The sequence below is a fragment of the Scyliorhinus canicula genome, chromosome 1 (assembly GCF_902713615.1).
Source record: "Scyliorhinus canicula chromosome 1, sScyCan1.1, whole genome shotgun sequence".
In the NCBI taxonomy this organism is placed as follows: Eukaryota; Metazoa; Chordata; class Chondrichthyes; order Carcharhiniformes; family Scyliorhinidae; genus Scyliorhinus; species Scyliorhinus canicula.
In genome coordinates this window covers 57,068,369-57,084,551 of record NC_052146.1, presented here as the reverse complement: position 1 = coordinate 57,084,551, position 16,183 = coordinate 57,068,369, and the positions used below count along the sequence as shown (strand labels likewise).

The 16,183-nt window shown below is 42.4% G+C and overlaps 1 protein-coding gene across 1 annotated transcript in view; it reads right to left on the bottom strand.

Moving 5' to 3' along the window:
* vsig10 (V-set and immunoglobulin domain containing 10) overlaps positions 1–16,183 on the bottom strand; it is a 50,993-nt gene that overhangs the window by 22,363 nt on the left and 12,447 nt on the right. The window contains 5 exon segments of the mRNA XM_038787939.1: positions 1,294–1,401; positions 1,579–1,809; positions 1,812–1,861; positions 2,398–2,698; positions 11,530–11,814. Of these exon segments, the coding sequence (XP_038643867.1) occupies positions 1,294–1,401; positions 1,579–1,809; positions 1,812–1,861; positions 2,398–2,698; positions 11,530–11,814 (975 nt within the window).

The following is a 16,183-nucleotide window of genomic DNA, read 5'->3' as shown; positions in this document are numbered from 1 at the left end:
GAGGCTTTAGAGGGGGTGCGGAAGAGATTTACCAGGATGTTGCCTGGTATGGAGGGCATTAGCTATGAGGAGCGGGTGGAATAAATTTGGTTTTGTTCTCACTGGAACGACGGAGGTTGAGGGGCGACCTGATAGTGGTCTACAAAATTATGAGGGGCATAGACAGAGGGATAGTCAGAGGCCTTTTTCCCAGGGGTAGAGGGGCCAATTACTCGGGGCATAGGTTTAAGGTGCGAGGGACAAGGATTAGAGGAGATGTACAAGGCAAGTTTTTTGTTTTTTTTTTTTACACAGAGTAGTGGGTGCCTGGAACTCGCTGCCGGAGGAGGTGATGGAAAGCAGGGACGATAGTGACATGTAAGGGGCATCCTGACAAATACATGAATAGGATGGGAATAGAGGGATATGGACCCAGGAGTGTGGAAGATTTTAGTTTAGATGGGCAGCATGGTCGGCACAGGCTTGGAGGGCCGAAGGGCCTGTTCCTGTGCTGCACTTTTATTTGTTCTTAGTTTTTATTTCTTACAGGTTTGATTTACATCTCTCATCAAGCAAAATGAAGAATTGCAATAACCTGGTGAGATTTACTGCTCCCATTCCCTACAACCCAAATGCTTCTTCTCACACAGGTGCCAAGAACGGACAAAATTGGCTTGTGCAAACATTACAGGAACTGTCATCCACAGAAGGGGCACAAAGCCCCAGTAATCCTGTATTATCGTATTCCCAGATTTTTGTTCTGCACTTTGATGCGTTAAATCGAAAGAACACAAAACCAGTATGCTTTGATACAGAAACAAAAAAAATGTTTCTAGAACGTTATGAAAAACTTCAAATTACTCCCCACCATCAGTACTTCACTTCACACAAAAGGCACCCACCAATGGCAGCGAGTACAGACCTGTTATCAGGAAAGCTGTAGTAAATGGAAGCTTGTCTCCCACATTGCCAGACTGTACAAGCAGTAACCAAAAGACAACAAATCTCTTATACCCTATTCCTCTTCCTCAAACATGCAAGTTGCAGACCATATTATTAAACAGAAGCAAGTTATGATTTACAGTTTGAGCCTAACAGGCCATATAGTATGAAATGGGAGATCAGTGTTTTTGAGGCTTTAAACGCAGGGAAAGTACAATGGCAGCTGAAAGCCAAAGTCAGAAATATATTTAAACACTTAACCGAAGAACATAGTCACAAAAAGCGCTGGATATTGGAATACTGGAATATTTATTCCTGTGCAATACTGCTAAAAATTGCCGTTGAAACAAAAGCTGCACTCCATATACTTAATGGTGATAATTTTGTCCCAATGCCTGTGCAGAAGAACTCCATAATTACTGCAGCGGCTTAGAAGTAAAAAGACAGAAATCCCTCCGACTAATCCAGAAATCTTTTTAGCTGTTTGTGCAGAGGAAAAACACACAAAAAGAATCAATGGACTGGTGCCGATGGTCATAAAATTACTTTTTTAAAAACATTGTGCAAGTTCTGTAAACAATTCTATTCCTTATGTAACTTAAAGCAGGAACCAAAATTGTTAATTTTCAGATCAACAATTACAGGTAAGTAACTCACTGTTAAAGGAGACCCATATTTCTACTTCTTTAACCCCCAGGGGATTCTCACTCTTACAAATGTATCTTCCTTCATCCTGCTCTTTTGAGGACATCACTATCGTCAAGCTTGAGACAACACCTTCTTGTGAGATTACATATTTGATGTTGGAGAAAATTTCAGTCCCATTGCTTCTCAACCAGGTTAATTTAGGAGGTGGATTTCCTTCCTTACTGTGACAGGTCAAGTTGTATTCTTCCCTACGTATCCAGTTACGAGAGGTTGTGACTCAGGAAGCGGAAGCCTCTGAAATGAAACAAGAGTTATGTTCCATGCGGACACCCAATATTTTTGATCTGTTCCCCACCATAATTAGCCTGTCCTGAATAAAGCTTAATATACAGATTAGGTAAGATGCAGTAGCTTGATAACTGGGCATAGTTTTGGTACTTTACATTATTCTTAATGACTAATTGGTTTTTTTAAATTACACTCAATTTACTGCGACAGGCGACATTACATATCCATCAAAATACCAGTCACATTATGTTAGAATTGGTGAATAACTTCTCATAGCTATTTTTAATAACTCCATTCAATCAAAACTGCTTCAACACCAGTTTAAAAACTGCACATCTGGACATGTGAGCGGCCTTGAGGTATTTTACTCTTCCCATTCCATGTGAAGGACATTATTAGCTACATATTGTTTTCTCAGGGTCCAAACTACTTAAAAAAATTACTTTTGCTGTGAACCATTACAAATACATTAACCTTTTTTTACCCGAAATGCTAAACCACTGTACTAGCTTCACATTAATCTTTCTGCCTCAATGACACAATGAACAATATTTACTACTCAGCATCAATGAGCATGATTGTTCCATCCTTTGTTCATATGCAATGTGATGACCCACACATTTAACCATTTGACCATCATGTACTGCTGACCCTTTAACTTGTAGTACATTTGTATCATTTAACCCTGGTTGCCCATCTGGGTGATCAATGGGTCCTAGTTCCGGATTCTCACTTGACCAAATAAACATGGGATAGGGATATCCTTGAGTCCAAGAACAAAACAGCTGCACATTATCATTAAGAAATTCTGCATGGCACACTGGAGGACCCTTTGGTGGATCTGAAAAGGAACATTAAATGTTAAAGCATATTAACTCATGCTTCACAGTACTTGGACTAGTGTATATATAATTTGTTGAATAAAATACTCACCATAAGTTTGCCAGAGCAGCATCTTCCCCTCTAGAACCTTTTAGCTCTGTGGTCTGAACAATGACTTCAATACCTACAGACCCTGGTTGCTTCCCGATTTTCTTTCTAGCTCTTTCCAATAGATGCATTTTCACATTCTGATTCATTTCTGCATGGCACGGTAGCACAGTGGTTAGCACAGTTGTTTCACAGCTCCAGGGTCCCAAGTTCGATTCCCGGCTTGGGTCACTGTCTGTGCGGAGTTTGAACGTTCTTCCCGTGTCTGTGTGGGTTTCCTCCGGGTGCTCCGGTTTCCTCCCACAGTCCAAGATGTACAGGTAGGTGGATTGGCCATGATCAATTGTCCCTTAGTGTCCAAAAGGTTAGGTTAGGCGGGGTTGTTGGGTTAAGAGGATATGGTAGGGGCCTGACCCTAGTTAGGGTACCTTTTCAAGAGTCAATGCAGACTAGAGGGCCGAATGGCCTCCTTCTGCACTGTAAATTCTATGATTTCGGAACAATCTCTTTGATATTCTGCAATTACTGAGCTGATGTTTGTACAGCATTCAACACTTCTATAATCAGGTTATTAAACCCATTACCTGCTGCATTGTGAAAGTAGTCAATAGTTGAATTCTAAATCTATAGCTTTAGTTTTGTCCCTATTTTTGGTTCTAAGAAACCAAACTGGTTATATTTTTGTTGTTATTTACACAGCCTATTGCAAAAACCAAAAATTGCTTCCTTCCATTTGTTAGCCAATAGCATAACAACATATCAGTGTTCAAGATATCAAATGGCTGCAATGAAGTCAACATAGGTTCTATGGGATTTTTTTGAAAAAACCTTAGTTCTACAGGTCTCCTGCTATTCAAGGCGATAGATCACCTTGCATTCATAATGTAGTACATAATGTACTACATCCTTTAATGTAGTAAACATCCAAAAGGAGTTGCACAGGATAACTAGCAAAACAAATTTGAAAGAGAACTTTTCAGGAGCTTGTTACAAGAGTTGAATGGCAGATGTTTAGGGAGGGAATTCCACCTTTGATCCATATCCCTTGATATACCCTCCTTTATCTTATTTTGCGTGCAAAGGCTATTATTTTTCTTTCATGGTAACTTAAGGGGGCCAATTTGTATGTGGGGTCTGTTAGTTTGCTGCACAGCCTGGGAACAGCCTAAAATTAACATCGTCATTGATATGTTGTTCAAAAAAAATCCCTCCAAACATTTTGAGGGGAAGGGTGTGCCAGATTGGCAATGTACTGTGTGTAAAGGGGCTTCCATATTTCACTCAGAATCACTGCAATGCAGAAGGAGGCCATTCAGCCCATCGAGTTTGCACCAACCGTTTGGAAACGGTACCCTAACTAGGATCAGGCCCCACCATATCCTCTTAACCCCCAACCCAACTCCACCTAACCTAACCTTTTGGACACTAAGGAGCAATTGATCATGGCCAATCTACCTAACCAGCACATCTTTGGACTGTGGGAGGAAACCGGAGCACCCGGAGGAAACCCACGCAGACACGGGGAGAGTGCAAGCTCCAAACAGACAGTATGATCACGTTCTAACTCTAGGATTCTGCCATCACAGGAAAATAGTTTAATTACATCTACATTATTAAATTCCAGGGACTTCCCGTGGCACAATGTAGGGGGAAGGCATACAGGAGGTGGCTCCTGCTGGAGAATTGATACTTTTTTCCCTTTTTCTTGGTGCCACGGGTAGTTTATTTCTTGGAAGCTTATGATAGTGCTGGTAGAGTTCTCTTTGCTGAGATGCTCAGAAAAAACAAATAAGAAAGCTTTAAGCAGACACTCGTTGATAAGAGTCTGAAGTGTCTCGGGGCTTAACGGGGATAACAATAATCTTCATTATTGTCACAAGTAGCTTATATTCACACTGCAATGAAGTTACTGTAAAAAGCCCCTAGTCGCCACACTCCGGCACCTGTTCGGGTACACAAGAGGGAGAATTCAGAATGTCCAATTCACCTAACAAGCACATCTTTTGGGACTTGTGGGAGGAACTGGAGCACCCGGAGGAAACCCACGCAGACACGGGGAGAGTGCAAGCTCCAAACAGACAGTATGATCAAGTTCTAACTCTAGGATTCTGCCCATCACAGGAAATAGTTTAATTACATCTACATATTAAATTCCAGGGACTTCCCGTGGCACAATGTAGGGGGAAGGCATACAGGAGGTGGCTCCTGCTGGAGAATTGATACTTTTTCCCTTTTTCTTGGTGCCACGGGTAGTTTATTTCTTGGAAGCTTATGATAGTTGCTGGTTAGAGTTCTCTTTGCTGAGATGCTCAGAAAAAACAAATAAGAAAGCTTTAAGCAGACACTCGTTGATAAGAGTCTGAAGTGTCCGGGGCTTAACGGGGATAACAATAATCTTCATTATTGTCACAAGTGCTTATATTCACACTGCAATGAAGTTACTGTAAAAAGCCCCTAGTCGCCACACTCCGGCACCTGTTCGGGTACACAAGAGGGAGAATTCAGAATGTCCAATTCACCTAACAAGCACATCTTTTGGGACTTGTGGGAGGAAACTGGAGCACCCGGAGGAAACCCACACAGACATGGGGAGAACATTCCGGCTCTGCACAGACAGTCAAAACAAGCAGGAATGAAACCCTGGGACGCTGGCGCTGTGAAGCAACTGTGCTAAACCACTGTGCTACACAGGATTAAGGTGGCAGAGTAGGTTTCTTTCTCTCTGAGCACACCACTAACGGCCAAGGTTCTCACAAGAATCTTGGCGAAAGAATTTGAGAAGCACCGACAAATCATAGTGGAGGATCTGAAAAGATCAAACGAAGAGGCCTTGGCCCCCATTTGAGTGGCTCTGGGATAAACTAGTGTGACTATCGAAGCCCATGGAGTCACGATTAGGAGTATGGAGGGGGCGTTATTGGACCACAGTGATCGGATTACTGCACTGGAGTCCCATGACGGAAATTAATAAATCGCGAAAAGCTAAGCTGAATGACCTTGAAAACAGGTCCAAGAGGCAGAAATTTCCAGATTGTGGGTTGCCAGAGGGAACGGAGGGCCATGCCCCCACAAAAACATTTCTCGGATATGTTTCTGAAAATGGTGGGCGAGGGTGGATTTGCATCCCCGCCTGAATTAGACCGGGCGCATCATTCACTTTGACTGAGGTGGCAGATGGAGTTTAATGCGGAAAAGTGTGAGGTGGTTCACTTTGGAAGGAGTAACAGGAATGCAGAGTACTGGGCGAATGGCAAGATTCTTGGTAGTGTAGATGAACAGAGAGATCTCGGCATCCAGGTACATAAATCCCCTGAAAGTTGCCACCCAGGTTAATAGGGCTGTAAGAAGGCATATGGTGTGCTAGCCTTTATCAGTAGGGGGATGAGTTTCGGAGCCACAAGGGTCACTGCGCAGCTGTACATAACTCTGGTGCCGCCGCTCATGGAGATTGCGTGCAGTCTGGTCACCACATTATAGGAAGGATGTGGAAGCTTTGGAAAGGGTCAGGGAGATTTACTAGGATTTGCCTGGTGTCTGGATGGAGGAAGGTCTTACGAGGAACGGCTCAGGGACTGAGGTTGTTTTCGTTAGAAGGAGGAAGGACGGAGAGGTGGACTTAATAGGGGACATATAAGATAGTCAGAGAGTTTAGGATAGGGTGGACAGTGAGAGTCTCTTCCTTGGCTGGTGATGACCAAACATGAGGGACATACGCTTTAAATTGAGGGGTTAGTAGATATAGGACAGAGTCAGAGGCAGTTTCTTACTCAGAGAGTAGTAGGGGTGTGGAACGCCCTGCCTGCAACCGTAGTAGACTCGCCCAACTTTAAGGGCATTTAAGTGGTCACTGGATAGACATATGGATGAAAATGGAATAGTGTAGGTCAGATAGGCTTCAGATGGTTTCACAGGTCAGTGCAACATCAAGGGCCGAAGGGCCCGTACTGCGCTGTAATGTTCTATGTTCTATCTATGAAGCCTTGTACTGAACATCCACCGTGCGCAGCGATTGTGAAATTCCACAGTATTAAGGAAAAAGAGAAGGTTTTGCAATGAGCAAGCGAACGCTACGATTTCAAGTGCGAAAGACACTTTATTAGACTGTATCAGGACATGGGTGCAGAGTTGTTGAAAGAAAAGGTATGTTTAATTGAGTAAAAACCACTAGTACAAGAGTGGAGTCGGGTTCGGATGGTCTACCCTAACTTTGCTTAGAGCTACGGTAGAGAAAAAGACTATTTTTCAACAGGCGGGGAGATGCACTGCACTGGAGTCCCATGACTGAAATGAATAAATCGCGAAGAGCTAAGCTGAATGACCTTGAAAACAGGTCCAGGAGACAGAATTTCCAGATTGTGGGTTGCCAGAGGGAACGGAGGGCCATGCCCCCACATAACATTTCTCGGACATGTTCCTCAAAATGGTGGGCGAGGGTGGATTTGCATTTCCGCCTGAATTAGACCGGGCCCATCATTCACTTTGACTGAAGCCTTGTACTGAAGATCCTTGTACTGAAGAACTATTTTGCAAAAATGCAGAAGTTGTACGAAGTGTAATTTGTTTCGTGGCTCTGTCGACAGGCATGTTGTATTGTTTGTAATTCCTGTTTTTACTATTCTTGGTGGGGTTGTGTTCTTGTTGCTTTGGATTAGATTTGAGGTTCTCTACTATGTGGGGCTTTTTTCTTTACATTAATATATAGTTGTCCTTTTTTCAACTTCTTTGTTTAGGATGATATTTAGTTGCTAGTGGGGTGTGCAGGTTAAATGGGGTTTCAATATTTATATTATCTATTTTTCTCTTTCTCTAGTTGGGAACCTCTGCTAATTGGGGAGTTAATTCATGGGAGCGGTTTTGGAGAGTTCGCTGGAGCTCATTATAGTAGTGTTTTAGAAATGAGCTAGAGTTTTGTTTTGGGTTTGCTAAATGCCGTTATTAGTTTTAGGATAAGTCTTTGTTTGCCTCCCTTTATTTGTTTTTGGGTGTGGTCATATTCAATGGCAATGATGTTTTTGGGAAGGGGCAGGTTTTTCATTCTGGTTTTGATGGCAGGGCCAGGGCTGCAGCAATCCTAATTAACAAAAGAGTTCAGTTTTCCCCCTCTCAGATTATAGCTGACCCCAAACTTCGATGTGTTATTGTTTATGGCTCCCTGTTGAGCGCCCCGGTGTTATGGTTAATATTTATGTCTCCAACTGCGAAGATACAAATTTTATTAATTCCCTACTGGCCTCCCTCCCCAACCTCAGCTCATATCAGCTTGTTTAAGGTGGGGATCCTCGATTGGGGCTGTGTAGCACACTGGGCTAAATCACTGGCTTTGAAAGCAGAACAGTAGGCACGGTTCGATTCCTGTAACAGCCTCCCTGGACAGGCGCCGGAATATGGCGACTAGGGGCTTTTCACAGTAACTTCATGAAGCCTACTCGTGACAATAAGCGATTTTCATTTCATTTCTTATATCATTCCAAGACTAAAATCTCATCTTCCATTGGGGATGGCCAGCACGTTGTCTCTTTATGACTCAGTTGGGGCAGGGGAGGGGAGATCCTTGGTGCTTTTTGCACCCACACGATAGAGACCCGTTTTTTCAGATGTCCACCATGCATATTCAGTTTTGATTTTTTTGTTTTGGATAGGGTTTTCCTTCCTTTGGTGGTGGCGGCGGAGTACTCAGCAATTGTTATTTCGGACCATGCCCTGCACTTTATTGATTTGTTGCTAAAGTCTGGCCCCACCCAACATCCACCCTGGAGGTTAGATATTATATTGTTAGCTGATCAGAAATTTTATGAGCATGTGTCCACTTCCATAGATGACTATATAAAATCTAATAAATCTGGTTCAATTTCAGCCATGACATTGCGGGATGCTCTTAGGCAGTCCTTGGCGGGCGTACATCAGTTACAATGCTCCAGGGGCACTTTTTAATGAGCACGGGGAGAAGGCCAGTTGTCTTCTGGCTCACCAACTCAATCGACAGGTGTCCTCCCAGGAGATTACTCGGTTATGCAATTCAGGTGGCAATCTCGTTTCCGTCCCTCCCCAGGTTAATGCAGCTTTTAAATCCTTCTACCGTGAGCTTTAGGGGAGCCTCGGCAGATAAGTTGGTCATGCCCAACTTTCTAGACATTCTACCCATCCCAACGGTTGAGGTGGATAAGAGCAGTGAGTTGGATCCACGTTTTGCTCCAGCGAGATTTTAAAATGCATTGGGCTGATGCAGCCTGGCAAGGCCCCTGGTCCGGATGGCTTTCTGATTGAATTTTACAAGAGGTCCTTAGAGCAGCTTGTACCTTTATTATTGGACATGTTTAATGACTCCCTATCCCGACGGTCACTGCCTGCGACCCACACTCTAGCCTCTATTTCCTGCTTCTTATCAGGGACAAAACCCAACAGAGTGTGGCTCATACTGCGCTATCACTTTTGAATGCAGAAATAAAGCTACTTTACTAAATGTTGGTGCTTCAGTTGGGAGCCTTGCCTCCCACATATAATCCCCTCCACAGTACTCGAACCTGAGGTGATAATACCGTTTGATGCTGAAAAGGCATTTGATAGAGTGGAATGGGAGTTTTTATTTGAAGTTCTTGGAAGGTTTGGATTTGGTCAGAAATTTGCTTACTGGGTTCACCTGTTATATAATGCCCTTATGGCCGATGTACGAACGGTCTGAACTCTGATAATTTTCCCTTTAGTAGAGGCACGAGGCAGGGCTGCCCACTTCCTCCACTTTTGTTTTGCCCTTACAATGGAGCCATTTTCATAGCGCTGAAATCCTCTAGACAGCAGAGGGGTATCAGTCAGGGTGATGGTGGAGAATCCGTTGTCTCTTTTGCGGCTGACCTGCTTCTTATATATTAGATTCAGCCCCATCCACAGATGACATAATGAAGTTGCTTAACACCTTCTGTCCTTCTCTGGGAACAAATTAAATTTAGGGAAAAGTGAATGTTTCCCAGTTAACCCCCCTGGGAGGCGAGCCCAATTGGGGACGTTATGTTTTCACCTTTCCAATATGAGTTTGCGCTATCTGGGGGACCAGGTGGCCCCACAACTGGGCCCTCAATTCATAATTCAAATGGCACAGGCCTGGTTAATAGTTGTTAAAATTGATTTGCAGCGGTGGAAAACCTTCCTCTATCCTTGGCGAGTAGGGTTCAACTATTAAATGAACGTGCTCCGAGGTTTTTTCTTTTTTCTTTTCAATGTCTTCCCATTTTTCTCCCCAACTCCTTTTAAAATCAAGATTAACGAATCGATATCCTGTTTTATTTGGGCGAGTGAGCATCCCAGTATCCGTAGCGGTCACTCTTCAAGAGATACACAGTCAGGGGGCTTCGCCCGTCCCAATTTATTGCTCTATTTACTGGGCTGCTAACATTCAGAAATTCTGTGTGGATCAGTGATCCTGATTATATTGGGGGACCAAATGGAGGCCCAATCCTGCACTACCTCTACTCTATTGCCATACTCACGCAATTTCTCCCCTCTCTCATCCCCCCCTCCCTCCGCTAGCAATTTTCCTCAAACCCAGTGGTGGTCTCCTCTCTTCGGATTTGGAAACAATTTAGACAGCATTTGGAGAAAGCCAAATACACCATTAGGGTTTGTAGCAACCATTTATTTCCTTTTTTAAGGAGGTTAGTCATCACGTTGTTAGGGGATTTAGGTAAGTTGTTAGTATTTAAGTTAATTGATTCTTATGTGGTTTTTTTCTTACTTTTATATTGATTGTGTTTCTTGTATTTTTTTTTGTTCTGGTTTTTGGTGCGAATATGAAAATTTGAATAAACATTATATATATATATTTTTTTAATGTTATAAATCCTTTTATCATGTTAAATTCCTCCGTTAATCACCCTCAAAATGTCCCTAAATCAAAAGGAGTGTAACTAAATTATGCACAATGTACCACATAAGTAATGCTGGTAACACATAAGTTATGCTGGTAACATTATAAAATGGCTCGACTGCTTATTTTGTACCACGTGTACCAATTTTGAGTAAAGTTCCCTCGTCCCACTATTTAATCTCTTATCAGCACCTGTTTAATTTGCCTCAGACCTCACAGCTGGCTTCAAGGTGATCCAAAGTCATTTGTGACAAAAAGGATGCTGGGGACCTCGCAGACATAATTCCCCTTCAGATTCCCACACATCCTTTGTTGAAAGTAACTCAGGGTATCATTCAGTGATTTAAACCAAAGTTTCTTCTGATTCCTTTAATACAGGAACCAATCTAAACTAGTATCAGGTGACATAACATGGGATCTTAATGTTAAACAAAGTCAAAAATATTATAAATTGTTTATTTTCTTTTTTAGACTTTTCTCGCATTAATTAAAAAAACTTTTTCCAATTAAGGGGCAAGTTAGCATGGCCAATCACCTACCCTGCACATCTTAAGTTGTCGGGCTGAGACCCATGCAGACACGGGGAGAATGTGCAAACTCCATACGGACAGTGACATGGGGCTGGGATTAAACCTGGGTCTCGGCGCCATGAGGCAGCAGTGCTAACCACTGCGCCACCATGCTGCCTCCTTTTATCGCATTAATGAAGCACTCACTGATAAGAAATGCAACAGCCTGAAATGATAAAAGTAATAATTTTAAAATAAATCTACATTTGTATTTAACTAAGTGCTAATTTTCAAAACCTCCTGAAAAATTATACTCTATCATTAGTAAAATACTTATCTTAAGAGATATGACAAGTAAATGTAAAAGTAACTTACAATAAACAAGGACTTCCTTGGTGTCACTGAGGTTTTTTGAGCAAGTGTAATTCCCCTGGTTGTCATAATCTACATTGAAAAGTGTAAATTCCGTATGGTTCCCCACAACAGATGTAAAGGTTTCCGGATTTGTATCTGGACGAACAAAGATCCACGATATGGACAGATTTTGTTGTGACATGCTTGAGCAGCTGAAGGAAACGTTTTTGTGTTTGATTACATACATTGTTTTATTTGGCAACTCTTCTCCAGGACTAATGGTAATGGTAAATTTCTCACCGTGATCTGCCAGTGCAAAAAGCACATTTTAGTCAGAAGCCAAAGCAACACAACATTGGAAACAGCACTAAATATGCCAGATGAATACACAGTTTCATTCTTTAACATACAAAGTTTTATCATATGCCATCGCCTCCCTGAAGTGGGGAAAACAAACTTGCTTAGTTTTGTGAACTTTCTATGATTAGGACATCAAATGTGGAAGTGAAGATGTGGTTAAGCAAATCATTAACAGCAGGAATGTTGGGGCAAATTGTGGTGCAAAGGCTTGATGGTTGGGATGTTGAAAGCGTGGTTATAGTTTTCTTTCTCCCCAGGGGTGGATACAGAAGGAGGTAGGGCTGAGTTACAGAAGGGTGTTATGGATGGTGAACAATCAAGGAAGTGATCCGAGAGATGGCTTTAACTGTAATTGAAATGAGGGCACGAATAAGACCACATGAGATGGCATGGTCAAGATGGTAGTCATATAGTTTGAAAAATACCAATTTCTAATATTCAACACTCCGGCCACCCACCACCAATAGTTTATTTTGATGTTTTGCTTTAAAGAGAGAGTAGTTTCCTACCAAGATTACTAACCATATCATTGGGTTGTTTGATCAAATCAGCTGTGTTATAACCATGGAAATGCCATGTTCAGAATAAAACCAGCCAGGATTCAGAAAGGTAGACGGCCACATTAAATTAGTTGTTAGAATAAACCGGATGGAGATCAAGTGATTAAGGGATTTTTTGCAACTCTATTCTGGTGTATACTCACACACTCAGAATGCTGAAATTTTGGAAAACTCTATGAACATGAAAACCACTAGTGGTCAATAAGAAGGTTGGGGCTAAAATTCAGACATCTCTCATTTTAGTTTACAATCAACTTCTTTGTTTAAGGGGGGGCGGGGGGTGTTAAACCTCTCAGATTCTTAATATTTGCTAATGGTAACATTATTGCCTTTTCTCATATACTAGATGTTATATTTTCTTTAAAAAAGTAAAGATATCATGTTGAATTGAGTAGCAACATAGTTAACAATTCTTTATTTTGTTAGGGTCCCGAACAAGAACATAACTATTTGCAATTTTTGATAACACTGACCCATAGGTATATTTTATGTGAAATCAAACTTTAATTTAAACACAGAATTAACCACATTTGCAACAAAGAAATTGTTTTACAGAGAACAGTTCTTAAGAAAAAAAAACTTCTGAAACTTGCCCCTATATTCCAATTCAGCAATCAATATATTTAAAATACCACGCATGAATAGTACCATGTTTTAACTTGCATTGCTCTGTTCAGAATTCTTTGGAGAGAAACACCTTTCAGGACAAAACTGAAACACCTCTATTCAGGTGAGTGTTCTAGGACCAACTGCCTTTAAGACAGACCTGGCTCCTCCCATTAACTACATCATCTGTGCCCACAGCAGAAGGCATTCTTTTGTCTCTTCTCACAAGATTGTCCCTTGGCTTGTTTAGCCAGGACCAAACACAGTACACTTCAAATGATCTACACCCCTGAGGTCCTTCAAATTTAATAATATTCCATTTCGCTAGCTATCTGTAAATAAGTAAATACTTCACCTGCAAATGAATGATTACCTAATTTTCACAACAGTTTAATCACAACTCTAGCAGTCATTTTTTAATAAAATTAAATTTAGAGTACCCAATTCATTTTTTATTTTCCAATAAGGTGTAATTTAGCGTGGCCAATCCACCTCCCCCACACATCTTTGGATTGTGGGGGCAAAACCCACGGCAAACACTGGGAGAATGTGCAAACTCACACGGACAGTGACCCAGAGCCGGGATCAAACCTGGGACCTTAGCGCCGTGATGCAGCAGGGCTAACCCACTGCACCATCGTGCTGCCCAGCTCTAGCAATCATACTGTTGGTATGCATCTTAACTCAGGTTTAAATAATTATTACTGCAAAAAGACTTTGGTGACGTTTCTAGGCGGAGGCGGAAGACTTGCATAAAGTAGCTCCCACTAGGATACTGTCCTTTTCGACCTTTTTGCTAATTTCTGGGAGTAATTTTTTTGGGAAAAAAACTCATCTGTTCAATGGAATAAGGTGCTTAAATCGAGGAAGAGGGGGGGGCATTTGTTCATGGACTGAATCAAAGGCTTCTCAGGGCTCGTCGGTGGATAAAATCGCAGAAAAAAGTTTTGTGACATCAGCCATTCCACTAATGTTCAAGATGCTTACTGGCACCTTGGTGGCGGAATTTGAGAAGCAATTGCGGGTAGTGTTGGGGGATCTCTGCACTTCAATGGAAGAGGCTCTGGTTCCCATTTGATTGACTTTGGAGAAGCCCAAAAAAACGGTAAAAGCGCATGGCACTGTGATACAAGGCTTAGAGATGCCTCTTTCGAGGCACTGTGACTAGATTGCCTCTCTAAAGCGCGAGATGACTCTGATGGCTGAGGCGAATAAAGCACTGATGGCCAAAGTGAATGTTTTGGGACAATCGTTCAAGGAGGCAAAATATTATGTTGTGGGTTTGCTGTAGGGGATGGAAGGCCCAACTTCCACAGAAGATGGTGGGAGAGGGTGGAATCACATTCCCTGCCAAGCTGTTTCGCGCCCACTGGACACTCCGACAGAAACCCCCGGTCCCAACGAAAGACTGTGAGCAGTAATTTGGAGGTTTCACAGCTTCCAAGGAAAAAGAGTGGGTCCAGAGATGGACAAAGAAGCATCACGGCTTTGACAAAGAGTCATTGGAGCTCTAAACGTTAGCTCTTTTCTCTCCATACAGATGCTGCCTTCCTGCTGAGATTTTCCAGCATTTTCTTTTTTGGTTTCAGATTCCAGCATCCACAGTAATTTTGCTTTTATAAAGAAGCATCACGGCTACAAATGAGAAGACCATGTCATCAGGCTTTATTAGGATGTTGGAGCAGAGCTGGCAAAGGCGGCGGCGGCATTGAGCAAGGCAAAAAGCTGCCCTGTATAAAACTGGTAGTCGGATTTGGGGGGCATAACTGGTGTGGCTGAGAGTGATTTTTGAGGGGAAAGACTATTTTTTGATGTGCCGGAGGTGGATTTAAAGCAATTTGTTGGGGTTCCTTGTTCATGTTTGCATTTCGTTGTTCTTATGTGGGTTGAACGTTTTGCAAGTTGAACTGTGGTGGTGGTGATTGGGGGGGTTCTGATCCATTTGTTAATACTGCCTATGACTTAAAGCATCATCTCACTCTTCCCCAGTGTCGTGAGTGCACATAACACAGCACAATAGCACAGTGGTTAGCACTGTGGCTTAACAGCTCCAGGGTCCCAGGTTCAATCCCTCGCTGGGTCACTGTCTGCGCAGAGTCTGCATGTTCTCCCCGTGTCTGCGTGGGTTTTCTCCGGGTGCTCCGGTTTCCTCCCACGGTCCAAAGACGTGCAGGTTAGGTGGATTGGCCATGCTAAATTGCCCTTATGGTCCAAAAGTGTTTAGGAAGGGTTACTGGTTTACAGAGATAGGGTAGAAGTGAGGGCTTAAGTGGATTGATGCAGACTCGATGGGCCGAATGGTCTCCTTCTGCACTGTATGTTCTATGTAAATCAGTTGACAAAACACTCCATGTTCCCTTGGTGCTTTAATTTCTCCTTGGTTCCACCCAGAGTGCAGGTTTACTCTTCCTCGCCCACCACTCCACCAACAATTGAGTTACTATCTCCAAAATAGAACTGTAACTGACATCATATCTGAACCAAAGTAAAAACAGAAAATGCTGGGAAATCTCAGCAGGTCTGGAAGCATCTATGGAGACAGAAACAGAGCAAACGTTTCAAGTCCATACGACTCTTCTTCACATCTAAACAAAGGGGGAAACATGATGAATTTTGTACTGTTTAAGAGGTGGGGGTGTGGTGGTGCAAAATTTCAGAGTTGCCTCACCAGCAGTATTTTGCTTCCATATTCATATCATACAGGCATATGCATTTTTTTTTAATGCTCATTTAAGGTACAACAAACTAGCATATTGGAAGAATAATTACGTGAGATGTCTCTGGTCGATAGAAGTGTGGAGATCAGAATGAATCTCAGCCCAAGAAGTGGAGAGACTTAAAGATACAGTGGTAAAGTTATAAGCAAAACAAAAAATTGTTTAACTGAATAACTAAAAGGGCAGCACGGTGGCACAGTGGGTTAGCCCTGCTGCCTCACGGCGCCGAGGGTCCCAGGTTCGATCCCGGCTCTGGGTCACTGTCTGTGTGGGAGTTTGCACATTCTTCCCGTGTTTGCGTGGGTTTTGCCCCCACAAACCTAAAGATGTGCAAGGTAGGTGGATTGAACATGCTTAATTGCCCCTTAATTGGAAAAAATTAATTGGGTACTCTAAATTTTTTTTAAAAAACTAAATAACTAATTTTTGTGC